General features: G+C 38.9%; 1 protein-coding gene across 2 annotated transcripts in view; it reads left to right on the top strand.

Annotated features, from left to right (window-relative positions):
• The window catches only part of LOC125320035 (synuclein alpha interacting protein), an 89,577-nt gene that overhangs the window by 54,532 nt on the left and 19,975 nt on the right, over window positions 1-15,070 (top strand). For both annotated transcript variants that reach the window (XM_048291969.1, XM_048291968.1), the window contains exons 4-7: window positions 3,451-4,313; window positions 5,955-6,134; window positions 7,700-7,813; window positions 13,604-13,729. In XM_048291969.1, the coding sequence (XP_048147926.1) occupies window positions 3,451-4,313; window positions 5,955-6,134; window positions 7,700-7,813; window positions 13,604-13,729 (1,283 nt within the window). The remainder of the gene's footprint in view (window positions 1-3,450; window positions 4,314-5,954; window positions 6,135-7,699; window positions 7,814-13,603; window positions 13,730-15,070) is intronic.

The raw sequence follows: 15,070 nt of genomic DNA, 5'->3' as shown, positions 1-15,070 counted from the left end.
TGCAGTTTTTGTGTTCCTCTTTCTTTTTGCTTCAGTAATACAACAGTAGGATTATCCAAAACTCTTACATAAATGAATAAAAGTTTAGGAAATAATTTTGACACATCTGAGGAAAAAAATTTCATCACCTTTTAGGAGTGTACCAGAATTATTGTCAGATTCTGGAATCAAACTAGTTGCTCCATTTTGTAGCCTTCTGCCTTAAACTCAGACCATCTTTTACTGTTGTTTATAAAAGAATCAAACAGTATTTATTTGACCCAGACTTTTAATGGTCCCTGTCTGAGTTCATAAGTATGGAGAGATGAGCAAGAGGCTTTTCCTCTGGAGCAGCTGTTTAAGACTACTCAACATAACTCCTGCTGTGCTGGTGCTTTGGAGGCTATAGGCAACACTTGCTTTTGCTTCTTTGGGGAACATGCATCTGAAAGCAGAATGAAAGAGATTCAAGCGATGTCCTGGTCCACTCCAGGCTATGGCTTCAGTGTCGTGTAGAGGAAACCATGCTGTAACTGCCTAGGGACTGGTGCAACTCCTAAGGAGTAAATGGCACAAAGAAATACTGTGCTTCCTAATTTTTCTTCCCTTCAGCTGTATGGTTAAACACTATCCTCTAATCCTTTATTAAAAGCAGTGTAAATTCATAATCTCAGTTAAGTAAAGAGGATGTTTTTAAGTCAATAAAAATATTGCTAACTGATTTTGGTGTTCCAGGTTTTTTTCTGGAAAAATAGAGTTTGTAAAGAGATGTTGGGAAGAAAAACAATGAAAAATGGAAGTACCTTACTCTGCTCTAACTTTAATGAAAGAAAGGAAAAATACATGACTTCACAATTAACCGAGGCAGATTTTGTAACAGACATCATTGCTTCTTCTTAGTGTCCTATTTTACAATTCAGTCAGCAGTGGTTTATGTAAATGCATGTTATTAAAGTTAAAAGTGGAGAAAGTGAAGCAACAAAATACACATAAGCTTAAATAAAGTGACGACAAACAAAATGTTGATGCCTTTTCCTCTGTCTAGACCCCTGTGTTGAAAGCAGTGTTTTCATAAAACTCAGACAGAATTCATTTCCATACTGAGTGCTTAATAGTTCCTGTCAGAACAAAACAGCTGGGAAACATATGGTATCCATTTCCCTGTATCACTTGGAAAAAATTTCACATGTAAATAAAACCAACATAAAAGTGTAGGCCTTTGAACCTAGAATCTTATACAATACATAAATAAGTCAGTACAGTGCATTCTTTGTATTGGCCCACTAAGTTGCATGCCTTTTGATTATTGTTAGTTTTATTTCTTCTTCAGAAATGTTTTCTTAAGCACTTCCAAAAGTATTAATGTAATTTTCAGACATCCATAACTACTGAGCCATACTAATCTTTTACTTCAGATATTAATGTTTCACTGAAAGTGTATATATCTGTTTCCTTAGGAAGGTGTTCATGGCAAATTGTGTATTTTGACCACAAGTTAGATCCCACTGATATGCAGTTAGCACATGTTATAAATCTGCTTTCTTTAAACAGTATTCTTGACTTTTAGAATGCATTAACTCTTAGTGTACATTGAAAGGGGCATAGTAACTCCCTAAATGCTTTTGTGGTTTTAGTGCTGTCCCTCAACTGAAAATAACAAAAGAAAGAAAACTCGTTGCCAGAATTCCACTGATTATGTAGATCATAAATATCACCAGCTGGGACTGTGTGAAAGAGTGCAAATTCAGTAGGATTGAGTTCAAGTTCAGTAGGATTAGGAGTTTGGTTGGCTTGATCTCCTTTCCTCCTCTCAAGTCAGATTCACTCGTCAAACTATCCTGCAGTGCCCTGAAATAATTGTCTAGAAGATCCACATAGGGGGGTGTGTGTGTGTGCATGGGTGTGGGTGTACACAGGTTATACATATAATAGATGGAAAGTTTGACAGAGAAGCCCAACACAGAGAGGAGAAAATCAGAAGGAAACATCATACCTCAATAAGTAGGCTTAATTTTTAGATCAGAGAATCACAGAATTGATTTAGGCTTGCAGTGTTCACTTAAGATCATCTAGTTCAACAACTGTGCTTAAGCAGGGCAGCTAGAGCAGGTTAAGCCAGGTCTGTGTCCAGTTGAATTCTGAGTGTCTCTAAGGATGGAGATTTCACAAAGTCTCTGGGCAACTGTGCCAGTGTTTGACCAGCCTCACAATAAAAAAGTGTTTTCTTGTGTTCTGATAGAATTTCTTGTACTTTACTTTGTGCTGGCTGCCTCTTGTCCTGTCATGGAGAAAAGCCTTGTTACCTCTTCTTAATGATGAGATTCCTCCTGACCCTTTCCTTCCCCAAGCTAAACAGTCCCAGGTCTCAGTTGCTGTTCATGAATTTCTACTTCTTGTAAGAAAGATCCATCTTCCAGAGGAAACAGGCCTTAAAAATTGAGTTGTTGTTACTGATGCTAAAACAAATCCACTAAAAAGTTTTGACTACCTCTTTTATTGCCCTCACAGAAAATCATCCTACTCTTATGATGCCTCTCAATGCAGAGCAGAGTGCAGACTAATAGTTGGACAGGACCACTGTAAATGCCACCAGGCTATTGTGCACAGAGTGGGTCAGGTTGGAAGGGACCACAGTGGGTCATCTGGTCCAACCTCCCTGCTGAAGCAGGGCGATCCCAGAGCACACTGCACAGGATTGTGCCAGGTGGCTCTTGAATATTTACAGTGAAGGAGAATCCACAAGCTCTGGACAAACTATTCCAGTGCTCAGTCACCTGCACAGTAAAGAAGTTCTTCCTCATGTTCGGGTGGAGCTTCCTGTGCATCAGTTTCTGCCCATTGCCTCTCCTTCTATTGCTGGGCACCACTGAGCAGAGCCTGGTCCATCCTCTTGACACCCTCCCATCACATACTCATAGACAGGGATGAGGTTCTTCCTCAGTTGTCTCTTCTCAAGGCTAAACAGACCCAGCTCCCTCAGCCTTTCCTATTGAGAGAGACGATCCTGTCCCTTAATAGTAACAGCCCTCTGCTGGAGCCACTCCAGGAGCTCCATGTCTCTCTTGTACTGAGGACTGGGCACAGCACTTCAGATGTGGCCTCATCCAGGCCAAGTAAATGGGGAGGATCACCTCTAGATCCTTGCTGGCAATGCTCTTCCTAATGCACCCCAGGATACCATTGGCCTTCTTGGGCACAAGCACACATTGTTGGCTCATGGATGACTTGTGTTCTTGGTTAGAACTTGATTAGAATGAATTATTTGTAACTATTACAATATACATCCTTGAAGAAAGTTTCTTTTCAGGAATGTCAGATTCTTCAGTTTTGCTAGAGATTCTGTTAAATCTGTTTAGATGTTATAATATAATTCTTGTTTCCAATGTTTGGGCAGGTGTATCTTTAAAGCATGCTATCATGTCACATGTCAGGTAGCACTCACTGCTAAATCAAATTCCTCTGTTTCTCTAGTTTCCAGCAGCAGCTGGAACTGTGGGGTCTCAACTCTTCTTGGAAATGCACAGAAACCAACAGGAATTACAGATGTGTGCAATAAATTCAGACCAGTGAAGAGAGTTTCCCCATTAAAGCATCAGCCAGAAAGCTCTGAGAACAATGAAAGTGATGACCAGGAGAACCAGAAGGGAGAATACCAGAAAGGCAGTGATTCTCAGTCTGCACCTCCAAATGATGACCAGAGTCCAGGAGAAGGAGAGAGCCTTAAAAGCAAAAGCACAGAACCTGCTGTTCTGCTTGGGGAGCTGGAGCACTATGACCTGGATATGGATGAGATTTTGGATGTGCCTTACATTAAATCAAGTCAGCAACCTGTTCCTTTTACAAAGGTAGCTCCTGAGAAAAAACTTTTGAGTGTGTGTTCAACCATGAATGGTCTAAGTGGCAAGAGCTGTCCTGCAGGGAGCACAGAGAGCTCGCCTGCTGGCGGGACACAGTTCTGTGTGCTGTCTCCTGTGAAAGGCGCTCAGCTGAGAAAAATGCAGCCCATTGTCCTCGATCAGCACAAGCATTCAGCAGAAGAATTAGAGCTTTCCCAGCCTTTAGTTAAGTGTAGCTCAGCCCATGAATCTGAAGCCCAAGGCAAGGGCTTCCTCAGCAGGACACTTGTTGATCCTCATGCTCACAAAGCTGAGAAGACTATGCCGAACTGCCACCGGAGGACTTTCCACCTGCAGACGGCAGTGGCAGAAAGCAAGCAGCTAGAGGAACTGAGCATGAACTGGAGCAGCGCAGGGGGCCCAGAAGAGAGGAGCGAAGAGGTGAAAAAAATTAAGAGCATCTTAAATATTGTAAAGGAAGGCCAAATCTCTTTACTGGTAAGTATCATCTTTTTCATAAAAAATGTAGAATAAAGTGATCTATGATATGGTTTATTAAGCCAGCTAAGCTGATGAAGTTCATATTTTGAACCACTGCCCATTTTATCTTGTAGACTCCTAAGAAATTAAGCATATGGGCTTCCAAATGGAAAGCATTAATATTTAAATAAAATATGTAGCAAAACCAAGATGCTAGTTTAATGTCTGTATAGCCAAGATTGCTGTTTTATGCAGTACACTGAAATTATAAAGAAGGCAGACATTTTAACTAATAGAATCACTTAAATATCAAATTTAAATCCTAACCGAGTTTTGCCTTTCATGTTTGTGGGTCACTTTGTTCAATTATTTCTGGTTTACCACTGTTGTTATGTAGAGGTTGATGATGAGAACAGAGAGGCTTCTGTTGTATTCTGATTATTATTCAGGAGTGTTTATGCTGTCTTGTTGCAGCAGCATTCTCACGCAGGAGCTTTCTCCAAAGCCTCGTTGGCCTCTGACCCATATGAAGTTTTTTTAGTAAATTCTAACACTGTGATCAGGCACTGTCAATGATGGTTTCCAAAGTAACTGGTTGCAAGTTAGCACAATGATGCAGAGCATGTGATCTCCACACGGAACAACTGGTGAAGGCACAGTGTATGTATAAAAACTAGTTTTGTTAGATTTTTGTTTAGCTTCTCTGTTTACCAGTCTAGCTCAAGCACAAAGGCATGCTGTTAACATAGAAGCATGAACAAAGGAAGATATTCAAAACTAGACAGAGGCAGAAGAGAATATTAGATTAGTCATTAAGAAATAAAAGCAAGTTAAATTCATCCTGAAATAGGAATTGGGGTGAAAAAAAAGGACATCATAGGTAAGAAAATATGTATTTTTTCCCAACTGGTTGAAACCTCTTCAAGAAGTACACTCATGGAACAATACTCTAGCAAGACTGCATAACTCTAGGAACTTAGTTATTGCTACTCCTTGACTTTGTCTTTAATCTTTTGTTTTCCTTTTGGAGTTTCTCAATCCAATTGTTTTGTCTTTAAATTAGAATTGGGCAGAAATATTGTATTACATCATGGTGGTGTAGAACTTCGAGTAAATATCCAAACATATTTTTCCATGGAAACAAGCTATCACATAAAGCTCTTCTGTCATGTGCTTTAACTACGTTTTAAATGGTGCTTAAAATAAGCTACCGCTTTTGTGATGAGCAAAATTAATCAGGAATGTCTTTCAGAAGTCACGGATGTTTTCTCTTCAACTACTCATCAATATAATGCCAAAAAAAAAAAAAAAAAAGGGGGGAGAGAAAACTCAGAAATTATTAAAATGTGGGTATTTTTGCAGCTACTTCATTGATCAGACTAGTGTGAAGACTTAAAGCCACTCAAGATCTTGCACTGTTGCATGACAATTGCATGAGAAGGAAACTTCGCAATCAGTCAAGCCAGCGAACATCCCACCTCTGTCCTTGTGCTAATAGTACCCAATTTCTATACACTGAAGTAAAAAGCTCTGGATTTTGACTTATAAAAGAACATGACTGTTGGGAAGCCTTCTTGTGTTTGGTTTGTGTCTTGGGCTGTGAGGATAAATGTATCTTTTTATCCTTAGCTGTAACTAACATACAGCTTTTTTTAACAGCCACATTTAGCAGCAGATAATCTGGATAAGATCCATGATGAATGTGACAACAATCTGTTGCATGTAGCAGCATCAAAGGGACATGCAGAATGCCTGCAGCATCTCACTTCTTTGATGGGTGAAGACTGTTTGAATGAACGAAACATTGAGCAGCTAACTCCAGCTGGATTAGCAATAAAGGTAACAGGCCCTTTCTCTACTGTAATGTGACATAAAGGTCATTTAGTTTTCTCCTGTGATGGCAGTAAGAAATGCATCCATCAGGATGTTATTTTTCAAGCTTTTTAAGTGGGAAAAAAAAACCCCTGTTGGCTGGTACTACATAAGCAAAGTAAAATGGATTACTACACAAGATGTAATATCCACTCTATAACACTGACAATTTTTACCTTGCTGTCAAAGCATATACATTAATTTTTAAATCAGTCTACTGAATCTAAAGACTATTTGTTATGTTTTAAGTAGCTTTCACTTAACTTGGATTCAGTTGTTTCTTTAGGGAGCATAACAGTTTCTTGGTTTCTTACATATACTGGTATAATCTTGTAAGACAAGTGTAAGAACAATTTTACAAAGCATAAAAGCACCTGGAAGTGAAAATTCCCAGTTGTCTAAAGCAGTTGCATCAAAGTTAAAATGTACATGTTGCAGAACAACAACCTGTTAAAATCTGAAAAAAATTATTGTCCAAGCTTTCAGGAAAACTTACTATGTAGGAATTATGAAAATTCATGGTGTTACTACACTAAAATAAAAGATAGCGCAGGAAGGCTGATGATTCAATCATAGTGATTCTGGTTCTTTGATTGAATGTCACTCCTTTCATCCTCTAAATACCTTAAGAACAAAGAAGGGAAGGGGTGAAATATAATACAGGAGTTTCTGTTTCTTTGGGGGGTTTATTGTTATTTGCTTCCTGGGAAAAGTTTAGAAACTGAGAAAAGACTGGTGGATTCCAACCTGCCATTTTGCATATTTGAGGCACACTTCAGTCACCTAGGGCCCTGGTGTAGGTGGCAGGGTTGGGTTTTTTGATTTTTCTGGGTCAAGCCATATGAATAGAAAATTAAACTGATACCTAGTTATACTAATGAAATGCTCTGATATCTTGGCCCATGTCAAACTGTATAGTTATAGTCTGCCAATTTAAAGTCCTGCAAAATTTTAGCAATTTTTCTTTCTTGTTTTTTCAAGGTTGGTATATAATGTGTTTGTAAGCCTATAAATTCTGATACTTAAGTCTTTTGTGGAAAACAGGTGCACACCCCATATAGTACAACATTATGGGAGTTACAGTGGTATAAAGGAGGAGCAAAAAAAATAAGTATCATTGTATCAGTGTTGAAAACTACTCTGGAAGTAAGGATCAAGAGCCACAAAATTTAGTTATGCCAGATCACTTAAAGGCTCTTACAGGACCTTGCATTGACCGAGGACAAGTCCAGTCATGCAAGTCATCATTAGATATTTGTGCTGGAGCACCCACACTAACAGGAAGAACTCCATCACATTTACACTCTCTTCTGTGAATGACAAAGTATGATCAAGTATTATTGAAGGTAAAGGAACCAATGTTTAAATCAGTCTGCCTTTCTGCAGAAAAAGACAAAAGGTTTTATTGGCTTATTCTTTAAATCTTCAATCAAACTGGAAATTTTTGACAATTGTGATAAGCTTTTTGCTCTCTAGTAGATGTGTTTAGAATGGAAACACTTGGAATTTAGACTTTTTTTTTGCTTGTTTAGAGTGGTCAGCTGGAGTGTGTTCGATGGATGGTGAGTGAAACAGAAGCTATTGCGGAACTCAGTTGCTCAAAAGACCACCCAAGCCTTATCCATTATGCAGGTTGCTATGGCCAGGTATGACCTTCTTTTACATTTTCATAGATTACTTGGGTGCTTATACAAGAATTTAAGTTAAAGCATGTGTATCATTTTATGACTTTTAATTGCAGATGCTCTGAATTAGTTCAAGTATAGCAAAATCTTTCCCAACTTAATCTGTGTAATTTTTTCCGCATTTTCCCTCTGAAGTTGTTTTTTTATTTTTGGTTGGTTGGGTTTTGTTTTACAAGCTTTGAGTAATGGCAAGGAGAAGATTAGCTGGCATATTAGGCCAACCAGTAAATCCCAAGAATATCTACGGAGATTAGTTGTCATCTGGAGGACTCATAGGACACATCAGAAGAGCAACAAAAATTTGCAGTTTAAGAATTCATTGTATTGGCAGTGAAGTATGGTGGAACTTGAACATCACCTGTCTAGCTTTAGCCACTTCCATTGAAAACTACATACAAAAATATGTTGTAGATGCACAGAATATTCTGAGTTGGAATGGACCACAAGGATCATCAAGTCCAGCTCTTAAATGGCCCATATGGGGATTGATCCCAAAAGCTTGGTGTTATTAGTACCATGCTCTACCCAACTGAGCTAATTGTAAACCAGTCCTGTTTCACACCTAACTTGTCTGTTATTGTAATAGTGAGACACCACTGAAGTACAGCATTCTAGTGCTTGGCTAATATCTGGAGGAACATTACACAACATTCTCTTTCCACAACATCTGTTTTTCCCTAAGTAGACCTTGCAATAATCCCTCTTCGGGGGACCTTCTCCAGGATCTACTATGGAAGGAATGGTGAACAGTTACTCTTCTTTAATCTCTTTGGCAGATGGACCATTTTATCGCACAGTTTCTTCGACAGACATTAAAGTAAATTATAGAATCACAGATTCATAGAATGGTTTGGGCTGGAAAGGACCTTAAAGATCATCTAGCTCCAACCCCCCAGACACTGGCAGGGACACCAAACCTCACTGATTTTGTAGTGATGCCTTTTACTCTTGTTAAGAGAGAACAAACAAAATATAACCACTGAGAAAATCATTCTTTGATGTGTGTGATTGTCTCATTCAATGCCATACAATTATTGTGACATATTTCTGCTGCTTAACTGCTTCTGTCCAAGCATGTACTGTAGGGGAAAGGAGAGGCAGTTTTGGAAGGTTATGGAGCTGGAGGTCTACCCTTTCTCCTGCTGTTTCTACAGGCACACAGACACCCTTGTTTTCATGCTGTGCAAAGACCTCCTTTTTTTGCACTTACCTACTATGCAGATGTTACTGGTGCAAGATAGGATCCTGCTGGATATTCAGATTAATGGTGTTAGCATGTTTGCTCTAAACCCAGCACTGAGGATAGGGAATATGTAAGCCAGACCAGAACTGGATTAGAGAGAAGAGTGTTTGCTACTGGGAAGAAAGAGTTTGAAAGAGAAAGTTGCATGTGAACTTAAATTCATATCTTCACTTGATTAACCTAATTTTGTCCTTGTCTCTAAAGGTATTTATATAAGATAAAGCCAATGAAGCTTTGGGGTTTTTTCAGTGAGCTATGCTATCTAGTGCCAGAAATGGATCTGGCACACTTTATCTAGATTCATTTCAGAGCAGAACGGAAGCTCTACCACTTAAGAAACACCAGCCACCCATGAAATTTGCCAAGGTGACATATAAATTGCTGCCAAATTTTCTTAGTTAGCTGAATGCCAAAGAAAGTTCATATGTGATGTCAATTATCTTTTTTTTATAATCCATAAACTACCTGAAAACATGAGGGAATGTTGAGGCTGAAGGGGTACCAGACTATCTTACCCAAGTTTGTTAAGAAAAAAAAAATCTTTGAGAAATTTAAATGCTTACTTAGCGCTGTCCTTGAAGCTTTAATTTATTTTACCATTACTTACACGAGAGATAATCCATGTAAACACTGGTCTTGGCAGAATTACAAGAGTAGTATTTTTACAAGGAAGACCTGTTATTGAATCCTTTCCTAAAAGAGTCAGTCCATCCATTGTGTCCCCAGGCATTAGACACGCACGCCATAATTTTCTTCAAGAATCATAATTTAGGATGGGCAGCAGAAGGGAGTTCATAGCAAAGTTCCTATGTTAATAGTCATCAAACTACAGTCATGGCCTGTCTCCAAGGATGTGTCAACAACATTATATTTTTCCAATGAGAGAGGGACCATATAAATTAATCTGATTGAAAAGAACAAAAGCTCAAAGTCAACCTGTAGCCTGGTCAGCATACCTCCTTAGCAAGGGTTTCTTTAAGCATGAGATTATGCAAGAGAAACCACGATGGTTGTCAGGCCTCTTTACACTGGGACTCAGTCATGAGTACAGTGAAGGGCAGCTGTGCCTGGCCCAGTCACCATGTCACAGCAAGATGGTGCTGCAGTCCTAGGTGCACATTGTCCTAGGCCTGACTAAGAGCTTCACAGGGCTGGAAAGGCTTTCCAACAGGGATGTTGTGGTAGTATGGAGTGCACAGGCAAGAGGCAGAGGGTGGGGAATGCCAAGGGTTTGTGGTTTCTGAACTCCAGAGAATATAGAGGGACTTTGGGATACCAACCTAAAGCATGACTGAGGACCTAGAAGGGATCCTGTGCACACCTTGGTGGTGGTACAGTTCTGGAGAGCACAGTGGGAATGAGTGTATGACATTCAGATATGCAGATACCTAACAAAACACCTTTATTTACACCTCAGGGTATTTGCCTTCCTCTCTGATGTCATTTTTACAAGGGTAATGTGTTGTTTTCACTCATTCCTACTCCTCTACTTTGAAGGGATACTGGGAAGGCCTGTTTATTTAATTAATATCAAGTGGTGGGGCTAGGATTAGCTGTAAAGTCAGTACTCTTCAGCATGCTATCCCTTCCTGTTGTAGGCTATGTAATTATTTAAATGGTCCATGTTAGTTGTACTTCCTTCTCCAAAAGTCATCTGATGGAACCAAAGTCAGCAGCCTGTCCCAAATTTTACTGAAGTCTTTTTATAGAGAGGTTTGAATTATTGTAGATCTAGAATATGCCAAAGGGGTGTTAATAACTGCTAGAACATTTTAAGACCATTGTAGGTCTTAAAAGTAACAGATATACTGAATAATTTATCAGTATTTATAAGTTCCTATTACATAACAAAAAAGCAATTATTTTTCATTATCTTCATCTGATGAATTTCTTTACTATATTGCATTTTGTCTGAATAAACTGAGTTGAAGACTATAAATCTATTCCTGAAAACATTTTTCTTGCAAATGCATGATGTTAATAAAAGTGAGAGTGTTAATAAAGTGATATGTAGTATATTTTGATATATGATGGTTTTGTTTTCCCTGGTTTTAAGTGAAAAAAGTATTTGTTTTCTTGGGGTTTTTTTGGTCAAGGATAAATTTGTTGAAACACAAACTGTTTGAGTAGAACTATAACTTTGTGCCTGTGATCACTTGGTGCACAGATAGTCTTAAGTATAGATGATTGAATAGAGCCACCCAGCCACTTGACTTCAACTTGACTTATCAACTCTTGTTGATAAGATAAATGGCTAGAAAGCATGATTTGCTCCATGCTGTTGTGATCATAAAATTACAGAACATGCTTAACATTCTGGTACCTATTACATTCCAAAGAAATATAAGATTTCAAAGCTATAGTTGTCTTCCAATTCTGCAGATAAGTTTTGCTAAAATATTTTTCTTTTAATTATTGAAACATAGGGGTATTACTGCACCAAATATTACCACAGGCCTGGTTCCTACAGTATATCACCGTGTCCCGCAGCCATAGAGGAGGAGGAGGGAGGATCCAGCAGGCAGGAATTGTGCAGCAAGATTGATTGATTTAATTATTTTACAAACTCTTTTATAGACTTTTTTCTTCATAGTCTAATTGGACAAAGGATCAGCCACCCCTTGGGGGTGATTGGTTAAAATCCTAAAACATCCATTGTCAAAATATTTTTCTGCTGTACCATAAACAAGACTTTTCAAGGTTGCAGGTAGTTTGGTTGTTTACATAACTCTGCTACCTCTTCTGTGAGAGAGAAAAGTCTCTCACAGACTTAGAAAATAGCAAGAAAATCCTTGCTAGCAGCATTTTTGTATCTACATAGGGGCAATTCATAGGAGTAGCATAATCCTTCTTCATCGCTGGCCAACACCACCAACATATTGAGAATTTGCTCAAAAGGATTTTTAAAGGGATATGTGATCTGAAGTCATCTCTCCATGCTGGCTGGCAGCTGTATTGGGCAGTCAGCCAAGGAGAAGTCAAAATACCTAGGTCTTCACCCTGTAATAAGAACAAAACTGCTGCTAAAGTGAATATATGAAGAAGATAAGTATCAGACAGAGTAGCCCTCTGAAGGAGTAAGCAGAGACCTCGATGCCTGAATGTGCAGAATCATCTGGAGTAGTTCAGAAGAGTCTGACAGTCCCTCTCCTTTTCATTGCAATAAAAATTTTGCACAAAAAATACAGGTTTATATCCAACCTTATTAGAATTTTCTTTCTTCACTTTTATTCTTACCCTTTTCTATGTAATTAATGCTACGATTCCTATATGTGCTTTCAATACTGTTTTGTTTAGGTGTACTTTAATTTTCCACGTTTCTAATTTTGGGTAATTATGTACTTATGTGTCACTGGAGCTACTGAGATGGTGGAGGTTAAGTCTGTGGATTAGTGTTTGCAACACTAGAATCCACACTAGAATCCCCCTTTGAACTGGAGCTCTGAGACAGTGCAACACATGATAGATATCAATGCAAGATATTAAAAAATACATGTTTAAATAAAAAAGTTTTAAGCTAGGAAGTAATTTAGTCTTTTCACCTATTCAGATAGAAAAACTGGGAAAGCAGCTGTAGTCAGCTACCCTTTAATGGAGCGCACTTTTCTATGTAATCTATAGATTTATTCTAGATTTTCAATATGTATCATATTCAGGAGGGCAAAAAGAAATTTAAACTGGAGAGGCATGGGAAGTTCCTAGAGAGAAGAAATTTATTCCAGATAAACTTGCTGGAGAAAATAAGAAATCAGAAAAGCTTAGTGCACATATATAACTCTCCATTGTTATAAAAGAATACCCAAATAAATGTGTATTGTACCTACATACACACACAAACAGTGATGTAAAAAAAAAAAAAGTTTCTACCTCAGTTTTGGCTTCCAGACTTTCCGTGACGAGCTTTTGCACTCCCAAGTCTCCCCATCCTTCCTAAAATGCAGGACATACAAATGGTCCATGAGTCAGTACATTGAGACCTTAGGGTAGCATTATTTTCTGGTTTTAGTTGTGTTGCTGCTTCTTTAGCACAACCGCACAGAAATGGGGAATGATTATAGATCTGAAGAATCTAACTGCTCATGGCTGTGATCTGAGCACAATCCTGTTTTATTTTTCCAGAGAGGCTTGTGAAGTTTGACCAAATTTCACAACCTGATTTTCAGATTGATATATGGATTGTTCTGCCTCAGGTTTCATCCCCAACACAGAGGCATGCACGATTTTTATGTACAATTTCTCAGAATGTGTTACAGTACTCATTTTTTTCCTATTATGTCTTTTTATAAAATAAAGTATTTCAACTTTTTCCCTTGGGGGAAAAAAAGAAACCCAAAACTCCCTAAAAGCCAAACCAGAGTCCCATGATGCACTAAGTCCTACAAAGTTAAGAGACACTGAAAGCAAGGAATTACTGGATAGTATTAGTAACAGATGACAGTACCACTATTCCTCTAGTATATTCAGCTTTTCATTATCTCTTACCTTTTGTGACATTTCTTTGCCCCCAGGAGAAAATTCTTCTGTGGCTTCTTCAGTTTATGCAAGAACAAGGGATTTCACTGGATGAAGTTGACCAGGATGGAAACACTGCTGTTCACATAGCTGCTCAACATGGCTATCTAGGATGCATACAGGTAGAGTGATAGCTATAGAAGAAACCTCTAAACTTCAAGCTTGAATGACAAAAGAAATATTATGGGAAATCTAAGTGGGAATAATTATTGATACATTAAAATATATCAGAAGGAAGAACTTTAAACCAGTAGGAGTCAGACTGAAAGAGTGAAAAGCTCTGGGTTTTTGATTCTATTCTCAATTATGCTGTCGTGAGCCTAAACTAACTTGTATTTCAAGATGAAAGCATGATTATATTGTTCATACATAAGCAGTTAGTGTGTATGTTTTTGTGTTACAAAAGGTCAGCCAGGTTAGATATGCATACTTTTCATATTAGTCTGATAGTTTTCCTTCTGTTTCTTTTTCCATTGAGTAGTTGTAGCTCTCCAGCTTAGGGGAACTATAAAAGATAGGTTTGTTGAAGGATTACACCTTGACTAAACCATCCCTTTCAGACTTACCGTCCTGGAATGAATCTGTGCTATACATTGAAGAGTGATGCTGATTTCTAGCTAATTCTTGGTGAAACATCTTGGCCACTGAAAACAATACAGTTCTGTTGTACAGAGGTGCTAAAAATGGTAATTTGTCCAGCTGAGAAGGCTTTCACATCTACAGTGCTAATGGAAGCCAGATCTGAATGAACCAGTTTGGATACCTCTGTCCAGTAGCTGTGTTCAATGCAGACATACCAAAAAAGTCATGGAGTTGGACTAGATGGCTGATCTTAGAGTCATAGAACCATTAAGGTTGGCAAAAACCTCAAAGATCATCAAGTCTGACCAAACTAGCACCACCACCATGCTCATCATTAAACTGTGTCTGCGAGTGACACATCCACGCTGCTTTTGAACACTTCCCGGGACAGTGCCTCCACTACTTCAATGGTCAGTCTGTTCCAGTGCTTAACAACCCTTTCTGTGATAATTTGTTTCCTAATATGTGATCTAAACCACCCCTGACACAACTTGAGGCCACTTCCTTTCATCCTTTTAACTTGTTACCTGGGAGAAGAGGCCAATCCCCACCTGGCTACAGCCTCCAATCAGGCAGTTGTAGAGGGCAATGTCCCCCCTCAATGTCCTTTTCTCCAGGATAAACAACCCCAGGTCCCTCAGCCTCACAGGGCTTGTGCTCCAGACCCTTCCCCAGCTCTGTTGCCCTTCTCTGGATTTGCTCCAGCACCTCAATGTCTTTCTTGCTGTGAGGGGCCCAGAACTTGTCATAGGGCTTAAGGTGTGGCCTCACCGATGCCCACTGGCCCCACTGTTGCTGATACAGGCCAGGATGCCATTGGCCTTCTTGGGCCCTTGGGCACACACTGGCTCATGTTCAGCCACTGTCAACCAGCACCCCCA

Source organism: Corvus hawaiiensis, chromosome Z (genome assembly GCF_020740725.1).
Source record: "Corvus hawaiiensis isolate bCorHaw1 chromosome Z, bCorHaw1.pri.cur, whole genome shotgun sequence".
Classification (NCBI taxonomy): domain Eukaryota; kingdom Metazoa; phylum Chordata; class Aves; order Passeriformes; family Corvidae; genus Corvus; species Corvus hawaiiensis.
The sequence above is the reverse complement of the archived record's forward strand: the minus strand, read 5'-3'. Positions and strand labels throughout refer to the sequence as shown.